Source organism: Chenopodium quinoa, unplaced genomic scaffold (assembly GCF_001683475.1).
Source record: "Chenopodium quinoa cultivar QQ74 unplaced genomic scaffold, ASM168347v1, whole genome shotgun sequence".
In the NCBI taxonomy this organism is placed as follows: Eukaryota; Viridiplantae; Streptophyta; class Magnoliopsida; order Caryophyllales; family Amaranthaceae; genus Chenopodium; species Chenopodium quinoa.
The window spans coordinates 967799-984759 of record NW_018743828.1 but is presented as its reverse complement, the minus strand read 5'-3'; the positions used below and the strand labels follow the sequence as shown (position 1 = coordinate 984759).

Here is a 16961-nt window from a genome sequence, read left to right as displayed (position 1 = left end):
GTTTGGGTAGTTAAATTTCTAGGGTTTGGGAATCCATGTTTATATTATGAATCTTGATTGATAATTTTAATATTTTGATTATTGATTTCTCTAATTGATAGTGTTCTATTGTTAATCTTGCAACTTGATCAATTGTTTGATTAATTTTTGTTAATAAGAGTTTGAATTGAAAGATCTTAATTTTAGAGGCTTACCTACAATTAGCAATTCTGATTATGTTAGCGACCGAACTACATATATTGAATTGAGAGTGTTAAGACCCGACTGTAGGCTTAGCAATTGCTCTAGATAATTTATTGATTGAATTATTATTGATATTTGATAGATTTAGAACTATAAACATGGTGAACCATAGCCCTAGGTCTTTTTATTAATTATTTTTTTCCCTCTTTTAATTTAGACTATATTTTCATCCCAATTTCGCGACATAGTTTAGTTTCTCCATACCTTGAAAGCTAGATTGAATAGTCATCTCTTTGTGGATTTGACCCTACTTACACTACTACATTGTTAGTTGGTTTTGTTAGGAATTTATTTTTGACAGGTGTACGACAACCTATCAGAAATCTAGCCCAATCGAAGTCCAAGCCTCAAGGAGAAGCAACCGCTCGATTGGGATACCTCTAGCACGATCGGGCGCGGCAGGACTATTAGGCTGAGCGTGCTGAGGCGCGCCCGATCGCGCGAGCTTCTAGCACGATCGGGCGAGGTTGCTTGGGAAGAACGCGAAGAAAAAGGCGCGCCCGATCGGGCGGCCCTTCGCCCGATCGGGCGCGCGTTTCTGGAAGACCTGATTAAGTTTAGTTTTAATTCTCGTTTTAGAAAACGTTTAAATACGTTTTTGTACGAAATTATTAGATCATCTTCTTTCTTAGACTTTCTCTCTCTACTTAGGATCTTTTCTCTCTCTTAGCTCTTCTCTCAACTCTTGTTCTTGATTATTTCCATTAATACAGATTAGTTTGGTAACGATTTCTTTTCTCTTAATCTTATTTCCCTTTATCATGACTTATTTTATTGCTTTGATTAGTTTAATTTCTACTATGTGTGAGTAGTCTATTTCTAGGGTTCATGGGGATCCATAAATAATATGAAGGGGTAATTTATTGTTGTTAATTATCAATGCTAGATTAATTTTCTATTGATTGATTTAATGCTCTGTGACTAGATTTGTGCAGATCTTTTATGCATGAGTTTAACAATATTGATTCGAGATTCGACAGATGAGAATTGATGTTTAGGTTTAGTTTCAATAAGCAGATTAATTTATAAATGGTTAAGTCGAGATCCGAGAGATGAGATTTAATACCGGTAAATTAATTATGTGATTGTAATACGTAGCGAAAGCCCTTTACAATTTGGTTGATTGATGCATTGATGATTGACTATTATTGATTATTGGTATTGCATGATAATTTCTGATTGAATTGTTTTAACGTTTTACAATTGCGGCTTGTAAAAGTATAGCAATATTAAATTGATGAATCGAGCAGATGTTAATTTGATATTAAAGGCTATTTTCAATAAGAACTTAGATCTAGTAAATTGCGAGAGCCTGTTAGATCTATGTTAATTAATAAATTGCGAGAGCCTGTTAATCGTGTTATTTATGTAATGTCAATGATTGATTACTATGTTTTACCCTGGAGTATTATTTATTGGTGAACCTATGCCCTAGATCCTTTTATTCATTGTTTTCTCCCTACTCTTAATCTTCGTAGTTTAGTTTCCTTTAATTACAATATATTGGTTACTTTATAATTTAGATTATAATAATTAATTAGGAGTAAAAAGACTTGTTTCCCTGTGGATATCGACCCTACTTCCCTATCTACTGTAGTTAGAGGATTTAGGTATTTACTTTTGATTAGGGGATACGACTTTACCCTGTCACTATCTCATTTTGTTCCTATCTATCTTCCTTCTCCCAACCATATGTACTGTATATCCATTTAAATTTTCTTATCTTTTGACCCAACTATTAATCTAGACTCAATTTGATTCAAGTACCTTAACAACCCTTAAAACTTATCACATTTTCTAGTAATCATATCACACCTTAAGCTCTATCCTTTCTACACTCTCAACACTATAAATAGACCCTCAACCCTTCACAAATTCTTCACACCAAAAATACTTTACTCTACTCTCAATCTCAAGCCCTCCTCTATTACTTTCTTGTGCTCAATTAAACACCGCAACCGCACCACCATTTCTATCGGCCATACACTACCCTTCTCTCGTCAACTTGTGCCGACCCATATTAATATCGTTGCCGCAAGCTAATTAAGGTGCCACACACCCTTCTGCTTATTATTGTAACCTGACTCTTTTTATATCCATAATACTACTATTATTATTATTATTTTTACTATTACTCTAAAGTTAATACTATTATACTTTTATTGATATTATGTAAAGTATAGCTTTAATGTACAAATTATACGTACTAAGAATCATCATTATAAAGGATTGGTTTATAAGTTAACACTCCGTAATTTGATAGTTCATGCACTAATAGAGTATTATGTAAAGTTTTGTGTTTATTTTTGTGTTTATTTTTGTTAAGCTTATATTAATTAAGGTTATTTTAATTGTGTAGGAGGAGCCCCTCGATTGTGGTCAAGTTTAGTGATCGTACCTTAATTGTTCTCGTGATCAAGGTACGTATAGGTGGCTAGGTCCTTGATACAATGCGTGTTTGGTAACTGTTTGTTTTAATGATTGTTTGAATAAACGTTACGTACGAATATTTAAGTTAATGATTTTCATGACGAGTTAAAATACATGATTTTATGATTTAAAGGTTTGATCGCTGAAAGTGTTGATTGATTTAATAAAAGTTGGTTTAATTTATAAATCACTTGATTTAATTAATTTGCAACTCATTATGAGCCTGAGTATTTGGTATTTTAATTGTCCCTTTACTGGGACTGGTTAAGTAAGACCATGAGCTTTGTATGTTCTGGTCTTTCCTCGAGTATAGTATAACTTGCTTGGGGGGTGTGCACACTTAGGTGAGGAAAATTGGTTCGGAAATATACCTTAAAAATTGAGAAGTTTATAAATTGAAAATCTATTGGTTTGGAAAGCTTTTATTGATGAACGTTACTACCCTTGGAAGGTTTAATTTTAGAAAGTCTAATTTCGAATGTGACTTTTGACAAGTTAAATTTAAATGGTTATTTCGAAAGCATGTTTGCCTAATAAAAGTATTTACATGCCTTGCACTTATACGTACTTAGCGTTTGTGCTAATTTGTTTTCCTTTTTGTTTTGGTTCGCCTTGTTTACCATTTTTGGTAAGCAATCTTGATTTCAGGTGTGGAGTTGTTCGTGCGCATACTATATTTATGTGTGGATAAGTTTTTATTGGATTATTTTAAAACAATTATTATGGTTATTCTTATTATTATTAATAAAAGTTAGTTATTTTTCCGCTGCAATTTGAGTAATTAGCTAAGCCTTACGTTTTCACGTGGCGGTAACACGCCCAAGTCTATCTCTACGGTATTTGTATATGTATAAATATAGTATTTACGTAGAGCGAGGGAGGTTTGAGGGTGTTACATTGTCAATGCTAGATTAATTTCCTATTGATTGATTTAATGCTCTGCAACTAGATTAGCGCTGGTCTTTTATGTATGAGTTTAGCAATATTGATTCAAGATTCGAGAGATGAGAATTGATATTTAGGCTTAGTTTCAATAGGCAGGTTAATTTATAAATGGTTAAGTCGAGATTCGAGAGATGAGATTTAATACCGGTAGATTAATTATGTGATTGTAATACGTAGAGAAAGCCTTTTATGATCTGATTAATCGATGCATTGATGATTGATTGTTATGTTTTACCCTGAAATATTGTTTATTGGTGAACCTATGCCCTAGGTCTTTTATTCATTGATTTTCCTCCTACTTTTATTCCTTCCCACTTTTACTCCTAGTAGTTTAGTTCTCCTTTATAATAACAAATTGGTTACTTGATAATCTAGATTATATTGATTAATTAGGAATAAATTGACTTGTTTCCCTGTGGTTCGACCCTTCTTCCCTATCTACATATTTAGTGGATTTAGGTATTATTTTTGATTAGGTGATTACGACTTTAGCCTGTCAGTGACCCGAGGGATTCCAAAATCACACGAAACAGTTGTTTCAATTTTATTTTTTTTAAATGGTAGTTGTTTCCAAAACCTGTCATTTAATTGGTAGTTCTTTGCAAAATTACCCTAAAGTTTAAAACCATGTGTTTTTACTTATTACTTTATAGCAAAAATATAAATTATGGTTAAGTAGTTCAAAATCAATATGTTACAACTTATATTTTTGTTTTATATTTGTGTATTTGTTTTGTGATACAAATTGTAATCATGAAGCTCAAGGTTGAATTTTCTTAATTGTATGACAATTCAATTAGGGACAAAAAGATGTACATGTATATTGTTTGCAGTCTTACAACTTCATATTTAAAACTCTCTCGATCACTTACATATAAACTTGAGGTGATGAGTCTGATGGCATAAACGTCTCTTAATCGAGGAAGGGAGCAATCCCCATTGACGTGTCTTGAACAAAAAGGTCAAACTTAACCCTATCTTTCCCCCTTCCCCCCAAATTTTAGTCCCAAGATCCGTCAATAGTTGAGGGGGCGTTTGAATTGATGTGAGTTATCCAAGAAAAAGGTAAGAGTTAGAGATGTAATGTTTAGGTGAGATGTGATGGTGTAAGAGTTAGAAAGTGTTCCACTACAACTCTTCAAGTAAGGGTGCTCAAAGACCGATCCAACTAAACTGAACTAGATTAAACCAAAGAAAACCCATTCAAAACTGAGAGCATGTTCACATTTACTGAAATGAGCTTAATTGAACTGAATATTTTATTAGAGAAGGAAATTAGAAGCTGAACTGAACTGAACTGAAATTAAGCTGAAGTCTAAGTCAAGAAATAAAAAAAATTCAATATATGGTTTGGTATGATTCAATATCTTAAGAAATCAGTTTTGGATCGGACTTGTATTTTGTTTATAATTATGAAAACAAAGGCACAATAGTGATTTTTTTATATTTTTCTTTATGACTTTAGATGTATCAAATTAGATATCAATTTTTTTTTTTATCAAATCGGAATATTTCATATGTGGAATAAAACAACCCAAATTCTATTTATTTTTTATTTTTTATTATTATTTAATCATCCCACTCGGTTCTCCTTTGGCCTTTAGTTGAGTCTCAATTCTAAGTAATTTTGGTTAAATTTCAATCCTCTTTTAATTAGGTAGTACTCCCTATTATCAAACGAGATCGAATTCGAAAAAAGCAACTCAATCACCACCGCACGAACAAGGCCACAACCAATTGGTGTGTTGTGTACTTGTGTGTAAAATCAATTCCATATACAGTACGGAGTAAAAAAAAGTGTTATTTACTTTCCGTAACATTAATTATCCACCTGATTTTGACCCACTGTTTTCGTTCTCCTTTGAGCCATTTCACTTTTACGCTGCACTCCTTTCTCTCTCCTCCATTGAATTGCAGCGTCCTCTGAATTCTCCATTGAAGCGCCTTCTGAGCTTTCTCTCCTCCATTGAACCACCTTCTCAGGTAATTATCTCTTCTTTTCTTTTCATTTTCGTTAATTCCAAAAATCAATTTCTCAATTTAGTACATAATCCCATTCCCAAGCTACTATTAGATTGTGAACTGTAGGGTTTATCGTTTGATTTAATTTCCAGTATAGTCAAATTAGGGTTCTTCTATGGTCTATTATTGAAGCATTTGTTATAATTACCGAAGTTGTGAAAAGTTACAACGAGCAATTTTGTTACTGGAATTTTGCTTTTGATATTCATAAGATAGCAGAATTCAATGTAATTTTGGAGATTAATTTGATAATTGAGTCAAATATGATTTCTAATGCGTTGCAGAACCCTTTAGTGTTGGAATGGAACGGTAAAAATAAAAAAAAAATGAACCTTTTATTTTGTTTTGCTCATTGTTGAAAATGTGGAAGGAAGGTTCTATTTTACAGGTTTCGGTGATGATATGTGTTTTTGGTGAGGATTTTGATCTTTGATCAATTTATTGAATTTGTTATTTGTAAAATTGATGTCAAAGGGTTTAATGCTAGTGAAAAATTTCATTAGCAAGGTAGGATTTGTGTTGTGAGCCCTAAAGTGAGGGGTACCTCAAGTGGTTAGAGCTTCCTCCCGGTTCCAAGGGATCTTGGGATCGATTCTAATCTCTGCCATTGTGGCTCTCTAAGACCAAAAAAAAGACGATACTGGCTTTTGAAGCTTTTATTAATACGCGTTAAAAATTTCTCATGTCTTGCATTTTGGACCGACAGTTTCGAATGACGGCTCATGTCAGCCTACCTCAAATACTTTGGACATCAAGGCTTTGTTGTTGTTGTAATTTGAATTGTCTAAAGTATAGGCAAGATCATGTTCTAATTCTGAACAATATTTCCATCTTATAAGATGGCATTGCTACTTTACAAATCTGTAATATGTGCTTATTCTTGTAAATAATAATACAATCAGGCTGCTTTTCATCAAAAGCACCCCTAAAAAATGGCATCCTAATCTAATTCAAATACATACTTGATACTCCTCTCTATTAACTTCAATAATTACGTTTCTATAAGTTGAGAGACTTAAGCGTTGGCCAACAATTAGTTTAGAGAAAATGTGGGTTATATTGCCCAACGTTTATTAAATTATGTGTAATTAGGGTTTTTAAAACTTAGCTTCTCATTATTGAATGGTAGTGCAATGAGGATTATATACACAGGCACACACCTAATGTATTTTCTTAGGTCTTCTTGAAGTGTTGAAAGATTAATTGAGGTGAGGGATTTTGATTCAGCTTTTATATGTGAGTCTTTTGGAGAAAAGCCTTGCAGAAGCTTGTTTCATTAGCATTTTGTGTTTTCATGATGTATAGCTATAGCCTTTTTGTTTTCAAGCGTATTTTGTTCAATATGTGTTAGCATTAGATATAGTCATGTGATCATGGTAATTTCCAAACTTTTTGTCACTCATTAGATCACAATGCCTATGTTCATACTTGGCTGATTATTGACATATTGTTGTGGGATTTTACTGTACCCATCATATGGGTGATTCCTTTCAATTTATCTCATTTGACCATAGTATTCACAATACCTGTGTTCACATAAATTGCTCCTAAAACTTACTTGTTTAAGAAAAAATTTAGCTATTGAATAGGTTCATTTCAAGAACTTGAGGGGAATAAACGCAGGGCAGCTAGAAAATAAGTACTCAGAGTTGACGTAATGATATGCATGCAAATGCCAGTTAAATTGATTATTAAGGGTGTGAGTTCGAATCCGTAGGAGGTGCTTTGAAAGGATCCAACTACTATGGTTACTTCGCAGTTATGCTTCTTGTCTCCAAATGCCATTGCCATCCTTTTCCTCATTTATGTTTCTATATGTGCATCATATTTTACTTCCCTATTTAGTTCTCACATTATTTAATTCTTTGGTATATTTGAGATGTATTTAATCTTTTTTTTTAAAAAACTAGTTATTTAGTATTGCTTCAATTATGAACTAGTGCCCAATTTCATATTTATCGCATAGGGCTCCCATAATAGTAAAGCTACCCTTGGTTTAATGAGGTCGCTTCCTTTGAGAGAGTTTAGTTTTTGTTGGTTGGAAGAACTTTAGCTCTAGACCTAATAGCTGTGAGGTTTATGCACCAAAGTTGGTTTAGTGTTGGTGAAGTAATGGCTAAATAGTCGTCAATGATAAACATTTCTCAGGATGCTAGGTTATGGAGAAATGATTGAGATTGACATACACGTGGAGTCAAGATGTTCTCTCTACAGACTTTTCATGCTATAAACTCTTATCTCCTGAATTTCTAGTTTGTAAACTAACATTTGCCATGATCTTTTCCAACAATCGATCTAGGACATATGTTTCTCACTTGCTACCTCTTGGAAGAACAATTATTCTCCTCAATATGCGTGTAATTAATATTTGTCTATGGATGAATATGCATTTTTAACATTCATCTTTTGGCCCAGAACATTGAGTGCCTTGACAACTGCTTATTAAAAAGACAAAGGGGGACAATTGGAACAGTTCACAGGTGCTTATTTGCTTTATATCATGCTTTGCTTTGTGTATACAACTAAGTACACCATGCTTTATAATTTTGAAGTAATGATTTAACTATTTGTTAACCCTGTTTAATTTAAGATCCTTGCTTCTTGACATGTGATCCTTCATGTGAATTCTGGTTTAAATTTGTCTTCTTTCAGTCTCCAACTTTGTTTCAAGTGTACTTAACTGACTAGTTATCATTGATAAAATTCAATTTGGGATTGATGGTTTGATATTGCTTGGTTACACTTCGCAGGTACAAATTTAGTATAAATTCGTAGCTACCAAAGTTGGCGGAGTTGATATGGGAGAGAATCCTACACTGCAATTCACAGCAGACACAACCCAAGTTGTTCTAACTGGAACAGCTCGAGATGGAACAGCTGGACCTCCTATTGGTCATGTTGACATTGGAATAAGTGAATCAGCTTACTTGTTTCGAGTTGCACTTCCTGGTATTAGAAAGGACAATTGTAAGTCTCTCCTTTACCTTTCTTCACTCTTATAACTTTTGGCTTCCTTTTTGGAGAAGGTGAAGGAAGTGTTGAGCTGACAGTTAGATTAAAATGGCTGGCATCTTGGTCAAGTACCCAAGATCTCTATATATAATCTGAAATTTGCAGACAAAAATTTCTGAACCTGAGTACCTGACCCATATAAATTTAAGATCAGAATCTGAATTTGACTTGTCACTTGGTTGGTGATCTGATTAAAACCCATTAAGTTGAGGAATGACGAACCTGCTGACATATAGCTAACAAATTTATCTTTTTGCATTGGTAACTGTTGTGCATTAGTCATTTCAAAACTTTGAAAAAAAATAAAATAAAACTGGTTGGGTTAAATCATATAGTAGTCGTGATATTGAAAGCTCGCTTGTGCTGTACTGTTGTGCAGGTGACTTGAGCTGTGAGATTGAACGTGATGGGAAGGTTCATCTTCAAGGGAACATAACAGGGGGAGAACTAGCTAAAAAGAATCCTAAAACTGTGTACCACCTGAGCTTGTCACAGTTGAGCCCACCTGGACCATTCTCCATTTCTTTCAAGTTGCCTGGTCCAGTTGACCCAAGGTTATTCTCACCCACTTTCAGGTCAGATGGTATCCTGGAGGGAGTTGTGATGAAATACAAGGCACCTGGTGTACCCCCATGTGGTAATCAGTTTGATCCTGCAATTCCTGCATGAGCTGAACTGCTTCTCAATCCTGTGTAGTAGCTGCTGAATGTGCATGTAAAGGTATGTATTCTGTTAGTTTACCGGATTAGCACAGTCCAACTAGTCAATAGATTAGCTGGATACCAGTTGATAGTGTTGCTAATTAATGTGACAAACTTGCGGACTGGTCTTGGGTATTTGACTCTTAATTGTATTGTACACAACTCATGACCTGGTAGGCCTAGGTAAACTATTGCAGTTGATTTTCTGCTTGGAGCTAATTATAGATTTTTGGCTATGATTTATGGATTGGCATTAGTATTAATGATATAATGTGATTGTATTTCATATTGTTCCCTACTCGTGCCTTTTGGGTCAGTTACATGAAAAACGTTATATATTTCGATAAGATGTAGTGGATCCCAATTTGATCGAGTCATCTTTCGACAATATGTTTGGATGAGGAATTTGGAGGGTAAGCAAGAGAGGCTACTATTTTTCCTTTCTTGCATATGAAATCGGGAAAGGGAAGGGTTTGGGCATCCATTTTCCTTAGCCTTTTAATGAACTAAATCCTTTTGGTAATGCAAGCCCCTTTTCCTTGCTCGGGCCTCTCCTCTCCTTAACTATATCTGCTTACCAATTGCTAAAACACAACTAAGCAAGCAGACAAACTGATCCACATGTGAAGTGGGTTCCCCCTGACTACACCACTTTCAGCTATCGTGGATTGACGAATGGGAGGTTGTAGACTTTTCTGCATCTTTCCCTTTCCACATGTTGTATCTTGGGAAGATCCTATAACTTATTGAGCCTACCTTTGATTAGTATTATTGTATTAGCGATACTTACAAAATCACCTGAACCGGTGGTTAATTTCATGACGTATTATGAGAGATGATATTCACAATTTTAAGTAACATAATATTGGATTTGAGATATACGGATCGGAGTACCCAATATAGGATTCAGTTTGAAAAACATGAAATCCAAATCTATGTAAAAAATAAATAATGAAAGAATGTCCACAATATAATGGTGGACTCGAGATCATCGAAGGAGGTGATACTAGACCAATGCGTGTGCAAGCATGGTGTATGTGGAGGGGTGAGTTTTGTACGGAGTAACGAACATACACCGAGATACCAGTTTCACTCCCGTGCTGCATAAGATGCTCCCAATAGCACGACTTTGTTTTGAAGAATGTAAGAATTTATTTTCTTAGTCGATATCGTGGTTGATTTTTTTTTTTTTTTTTAATTGTTTGTCGTTATACATAAATTTTAGGTTTGTGCATACGAGGGGCAATAATTATTCCAAAATAAATTGGAGGATGATCATTTACCTAAAAAGAGATTCATTGCGCACACATTAAAATTTAATAAATATTTTAGAGGTTCAAAGTTCATTTTCCATGAACTAGGGTATGCCCGATTGATAGTAGAGAATTCAAGAGTTATACAGTACACAGTTGAATGGACCATGTTCAGGGCTTTTGCTTTTGACAATTTTGTGAGGACTCAAAGCAACTTCCTCTGCAAATTAATCCTCGTATACTTTTCCTAGCTAGCAGACATAGCAGTCATGTATTTGAGAATGTGAGACGACGGTAGACTGCCTTACACCCTTACTGGAGTAGCATAGCGCCAACAGCTTCGATTTAGCTTATTAGAAATTGAGCTCAGGGAGAAGTTGAGAAATACATTAGTATTTACCCTACATCAAAAGTTAAGTGTGAAGTATAGAGTATTAGTTTATCTTTACAAAAGAAGTCATCCTTTGTAATAGAAAAGTCACCTTAATTAGTTTCACATAATCACTGAGGGTTTGCTACAAACTAGAGTCGATTTCAACTTTTGCTTTCCTGAGAAAAATCTCGGTCGTCCTTACAACACAATTGGTCCTAGCTATCTGATAAATTGATCACATTAGAGAAATATAAGCCTTTTAATTCTCTTAAGAAATTAAAAAGGAGTACTCACATAATACTATGATTAAAAAGAAAAATCAAGGCCATTTGAAATAATAGTCAACCATTACAGTAGGACATCTCCTACTGTCCATAGCAGGGGGAGAGAGAGAGGATTAACAGCCAACCAAACAAGTCAAAGTCAAAGTCAAAGTCTACCCTCAAATCCTTTAAAAAATCTTGATTATATTTTAATCACATATTTAACATAAGTAGATTAAGAAAACTTCATTGTCAATCTGTCATCTTCGTCACTCAATTTAGCAGAGAGCACCTTCCAACTTGATTTAATTTTCCTTGCTATCTTTTTCCTCTTCTCCAATATTTGTTGATCACCAAATCATATTTATTTTGAACTATTATATAGTTTTAACAAAATTAAAGCATGGGGCTGAAAGTTTTATCAGCTTTAGACACAGCAAAGACACAATATTACCACTTTAAGGCCATTATTATTGCTGGGATGGGCCTTTTCTCCGATGCCTATGATCTCTTTTGCATTCCTCCTATTACCATCCTCCTTGGCCATGTCTACTACTCCGAACAGACACCGAAGTTTCAAATCCCTACTGCTGTCAAATCCGCCATGATAGCTGTTGCTCTCCTTGGCACTGCCCTCGGCCAGCTTGTGTTTGGCATCCTTGGGGACCGGATTGGCCGTAGAAAAGTCTACGGCTTGGCTCTTGTCCTCATGGTTTTATCTTCCTTTGGGTGTGGTTTCTCTATTTGTACATCTAAATCGTGCGTCCTCCTTAGCTTAGTCTTCTTCAGGTTCCTCCTTGGAGTAGGAATTGGCGGGGATTATCCTCTTTCTGCTACCATCATGTCCGAGTTTGCTAACAAGAAGACTCGTGGAGCGTTTATTGCGGCCGTGTTCTCCATGCAGGGGTTTGGGATATTGTTTAGCTCCATTGTGATAATGACTGTCTGCGCTATCTTTAACCAGGCCACTAACGCCTCGAAAGATCATAAGTCGCATGCTTTGGCGGTTGATTTGGCATGGCGGATCATACTTATGTTTGGTGCCATCCCTGCTGCCATAACTTTCTATTGGCGTATGATGATGCCTGAAACCGCCAGGTATCCACCTCTAATCGACTTATATCTACTCGAATCTTTTCTTATTATTCATTTATGTTGAATAAATATTAACATGTCAAGTTTCACAACTGTAAAACTTTCTGTTTCTCGATCAACTCCTCTTAATTAATTGAAACATATGCAAAAATTTCCCATTAAATTGCCAAGTCTAGCATAGATCTTGCTTAACCCAACAACTGGCTCATTGGGTAGCTGTTTTGCTGATATATGATTGCTTGGGAAGTAAAAATATATGTGCAATTGTTTGATTGTCAATAATAGAGTGATTGTGAGCTTCTATTTACTATCGAATGGAGGAAGTTGCTTACCTAAATTTTTAAGTGGTCCAGTACCTCTGTATGATAGTAGTAGCTTAAATATTAAGGCAAAATAAATGTGGTATGCTATTATGAATTAGGTACACAGCCTTGGTGGAGCGCAATGTGGTACAAGCAGCAAAGGACATGGAGAAGGTCCTGGATGTCCAAATGAACCAAATACTCGATGAGGCTACACCCCCTCCCTCGTCGTCTCTGGAACCTCCCTCAACTTATTCGTTTTTCTCTAAGCAATTTTTTCACCTTCATGGCCACCATCTATTCTCCTGTGCTGCCACATGGTTCCTACTAGACATAGTCTTCTACAGCAGCACCCTCTTCCAGTCTCGTATATACAAGTCCTTCCTTCCAAGGGACGAAAACAAGATAAATGCTTTTCAAGACGCATACAATGTAGCCAGGCTTCAGGCGATCATTACAGTATGCTCGGTGATTCCTGGGTACTGGGCTACTGTCTTTTTTATTGATCGAATTGGGAGAAGGATGATCCAAATGACGGGTTTCATTTTTATTGCTATATTCTTATTTGCCATTGGAGTGCCTTATAATGTTCTTTTGAATGGTGGTAAAATAGGTTTCATGTTCCTCTATGGCTTTGTATTCTTCTTCTCCAACTTCGGCCCAAATACCACCACTTTCATTGTTCCTGCTGAGCTTTTTCCTGCAAGGTTTCGGGCAACATGCCATGGGTTTTCTGGGGCTGCTGGAAAAGTGGGTGCGATTATTGGCTCAGTTGCATTTTTGTGGGTATCTGAAGATGAAGACAAGGAGAAAGGCAACAAAGGGACTGGAAAGATTGGTTGTTCGTTGATCATTTTGGGTGTGATTTCTCTTGTTGGAGCTGTAGTGACTTATTTCTTCACTCCTGAGACTAAAGATAGGTCGTTGGAAGAGAACGAAATAGAAAATAGCTTGAATGAGATCAACAAATTGGTTAGACCTCGCGATGAGTCTGGTGCTCAAATACACGCTCCTAACCAAGTTCTACTTCCTGCTTAGTTATTGATTCGAGTCTAGTAGTGCTTAGCTTTCTCCATTAGGAGCTTATTATATTTTATTTTATTTTTTAGATAGGAAATATGAATAATCAAGAGAACTATTACAATTCATGTTATTCATATATATTTAGCGATTTGGTGATGATATCTCATTTTGATGCATAGTCTCATATAATACAACCATCGAACAAATTAGAACTGAATGGATCGGATATGCAATGAAGATGATACAACAGCAAAGTATACATATGCTTCTTTGTTTTTATCTTTGTATTCCTTGTCTAATCTTGAATTCTTGACCCATATTTGAACTTATATGCTCTTATATGAGCTTAGTTTTAAGATGGAAGGTTAATGAAAGGGAAGTAGGCCGCCAATATAAATAAATGCTTGTTTTTCTTATTAAGTAATTAAACTTGAATTACAAAGAAATTACTATGTCAAATAATGAAATTTAAAGGAAACAAGTAGCAAACATACACAAGACGATTGATTAGTCAATGTATAGTTTCCTGTAATTTGCAGGAAAACTAGCAGAAACTGATGAGTAATGAGTTAATGAATTGATCACTTGCTTTTAGTAGGGTAAGAAGCCATCTTGTTGATACCACAAGTACCTTCTGGCTTCCCGGTATTCCTCTTCATCCTGATGAATCCCTTCTCTCCCCATTTGCTTCCCCAAGAGTTCTTCACTATAATGTAATCCATGCCCTTGGCTGATCCATACCCGACAGCTGCAACTCCGTGATCCAAGGCAGTTCCACAGTGTCCATCAAAAACACCCTATATATTATAAAAAAGAGTCAGATAAGATTACGCTAACAAGTCATTGCTAGAGATTTGGTTTGATTTGATTAGTTACCCCGCTGTAGAACTGGAAGTCTCTGCCAGAGGCCTCGATAGCTACACTGATAGGCTGATGGGCCAGTGCTTTGACAAGACTTGCATCGTCGTTGGCTGGTACATCATGGTAGCCATCAATGGTGACCACTTCATTAACATCCTGATAACCAATTATTCAAACATGTATATGGTCATTTTAGGAGATCATTTTGATGCAGAGGACCAAAAACAATCACCAATAAAGTCCTATTCAACCATGTAGTATTCCAAGGTTATCAGACTTGTATATGATAGGGACTTTGTTTAACTGATAGTAACATTCAAGATAGCTTCAAGGAAAATAACAAATTTGACCATTGCAACTTCTAATAAAATATCATCATAAAAAAACTTGGCACATATTTGGTGTTACTGTCAGTTTAATTGTGTGATTTTGATATTTTGTGAGGTTATATGATATAGTTTTTACAATGAACTTGAAATATTTACTCCTAAATTTTCTTGTTATTGAGATGCAACTATTATGCATACCTTCTTGTTATCACAAGTGCCTTCCTCCATAAGGTAAGGGTAGTCGTCTTCTTTGTGAAGTCCATTGTTACCCATGATGTATTGGAAAGCATAGTCCATAAGACCTCCATTGCATCCGTTGTTGTAAGTGTTGTCACAATCGATCAATTCTTGCTCCGAAAGTGAAGTCAAGTTCCCTGTCACAATCTGGTTGATTCCTTCTACTGCAGCCACTGTCGAAAATGCCCAGCAACTACCTGTAGTAGCAAGTTATTTTCCTCAGTGACCAAACACATAACAATTACCTGTAATAAGATGAATTAAAGGAGCAAATACCCACCACAATTGCCTTGGTTTTTGACTGGAGTAACAGCACCCTTCTTTCTCCAGTCAACAGACTTGGGTAAGGCCTCGAATTGGACATCTTTGTAGCTGAATCCAGAGGCCTTGCCACTCTTGGGGAGGTCGGCGTTAAGACCCAAATACTTCTTCTTGAACTCTTCATGTGTCATGTCAGCGAACTCGTTTAGGCCCAACCAGTAGTTCTTAACCTTCTTGTTAGTCTCATCAATGTGTTCCAAGTTGTCCCTGAACACCTCAAACCTATGCAACTTCTCTTCAATGCTGTGGTAAATCTTGCTATGTCTCTCAATCCATGACTCAAACAGCCTGATTAGCCTGTCTATACACGACAAATCGTGGGATCCATATCCCACAATAGAGAAATGGTGATCGTCGTGAAGAAGATCATTACTAGCAATGGCACACCTAGAGGCTAACAACGTGATTGATAGCGAGATGAGGATAAATTTAGAGGAAGCCGCGAAAGCCATTTTTGTAGACTCAATAAGCTGCAGGAAGTGTATGTATTGTGAGAAATGAGGATGAGAAGTTGGAGGATTCGGGGCTGAATTTATATAGCTTGCTAATTAGTAGGTGTAATTTGTATAATACACGAAAAAATTAAAACACAAATTAATAGTAATATTAAAGGTTATTTCAGGTGAGATAATATTACTTTCAAGTAAAGTTGGAGACTTGGATCAGAATTGTGTTTGCAGTAGACGAGTCTTAAAGCTTAGTTCTGACAGTAAACTTTGAGTCCAAGTTAGCTTTGTATTGGCATGTATTGTCTCCTAATATAGTGTTTAATGTATGCAAAGTTGTAGTGTATACAAAGAATGTTAAGGCTAGACTGGCGAATTCGCGGTGCTTCTAATGAGTACTTGGCCAAAAGAACCATTTTTCTAATGAAGGGATTCATCATACATCTTTTTATCTTTCTAGCCTTTTGGTTTAGGGGATATTGGCCTATTGGGGCTCAATAACCCGATGGAGCTGCCTCTTTTATGTATGCTATGAACCCGAGCTTATCATAGGCAGAGATGTGTGCGACGATGGGAACAGGTGAAAGAAGGGATCTCACACAGTGACTAGAACAAGAGGCTGGTAGGATTCGAACATGAATTGTTTGAAGATTGGACATACAAATACTATTGTTGCCTTGATGGGTAATGGTAGTACGAAAATTGATGAGAATTTTGATTTTCTTGCACTAGTACCTAAAGGAGGGTTGCCGTCAATGGGACAGGACGGGTGGATGTTGGTCTTCCCAGCCTCATTCCCACCTAACATCCCCATTTCCATCCCCGCGGTGGGCCAAAACTCATCTCCATTTCTGCCCAACCTCCACTTAGATATCCACACTCATCTAATCCCCGCATTACAATAAAAAAACAAAAATTATAGTTAATATTACACATTTTTTGTTTATTTTGTAAGGCTATTATAAAGTAGTATATTTAATACTTTATTTTTCCTTAACATTTTTTTAAAAAAATAGTATAGAAATATATCATTTTATTTTAAAAATTAGATGTGAGTATGGGGTGGGTACAAACTAAAATCCTTTTCCACGTCCATTTCCTATGA

General features: G+C 35.7%; 3 protein-coding genes across 5 annotated transcripts; 2 read left to right on the top strand and 1 right to left on the bottom strand.

Annotated features, from left to right (window-relative positions):
- Positions 1–5314: 5314 nt before the first annotated feature.
- Positions 5315–9647, top strand: LOC110685541 (increased DNA methylation 3-like). Of its 3 annotated transcripts, XM_021862083.1 has the most exons (5): positions 5315–5601; positions 8056–8120; positions 8391–8607; positions 9032–9146; positions 9228–9647. In XM_021862083.1, exons 3-5 carry the CDS (start codon positions 8439–8441, stop codon positions 9319–9321), a joined length of 378 nt encoding a protein of 125 aa, XP_021717775.1. In that variant the 5' UTR covers positions 5315–5601; positions 8056–8120; positions 8391–8438; the 3' UTR covers positions 9322–9647. The 3 variants fall into 3 exon arrangements, with proteins under 3 accessions (XP_021717775.1, XP_021717773.1, XP_021717774.1); XM_021862081.1 differs by having other exon boundaries at positions 5333–5601; positions 9032–9647; XM_021862082.1 differs by lacking the exon at positions 8056–8120 and having other exon boundaries at positions 5333–5601; positions 9032–9647.
- Positions 9648–10222: 575 nt separating this feature from the next.
- Positions 10223–13923, top strand: LOC110685539 (probable inorganic phosphate transporter 1-8). Its single transcript, XM_021862078.1, has 2 exons — positions 10223–12340; positions 12759–13923. The coding sequence occupies exons 1-2, from the start codon at positions 11646–11648 to the stop codon at positions 13675–13677; spliced, it is 1614 nt and encodes a 537-aa protein (XP_021717770.1). The 5' UTR covers positions 10223–11645; the 3' UTR covers positions 13678–13923.
- Positions 13924–14055: 132 nt separating this feature from the next.
- Positions 14056–15941, bottom strand: LOC110685540 (cysteine protease XCP2-like). The gene is made up of 4 exons (XM_021862080.1): positions 15370–15941; positions 15051–15286; positions 14539–14679; positions 14056–14459 (listed from the first exon to the last, which is right to left on the bottom strand). The coding sequence occupies exons 1-4, from the start codon at positions 15860–15862 to the stop codon at positions 14244–14246; spliced, it is 1086 nt and encodes a 361-aa protein (XP_021717772.1). The 5' UTR covers positions 15863–15941; the 3' UTR covers positions 14056–14243.
- Positions 15942–16961: the final 1020 nt, after the last annotated feature.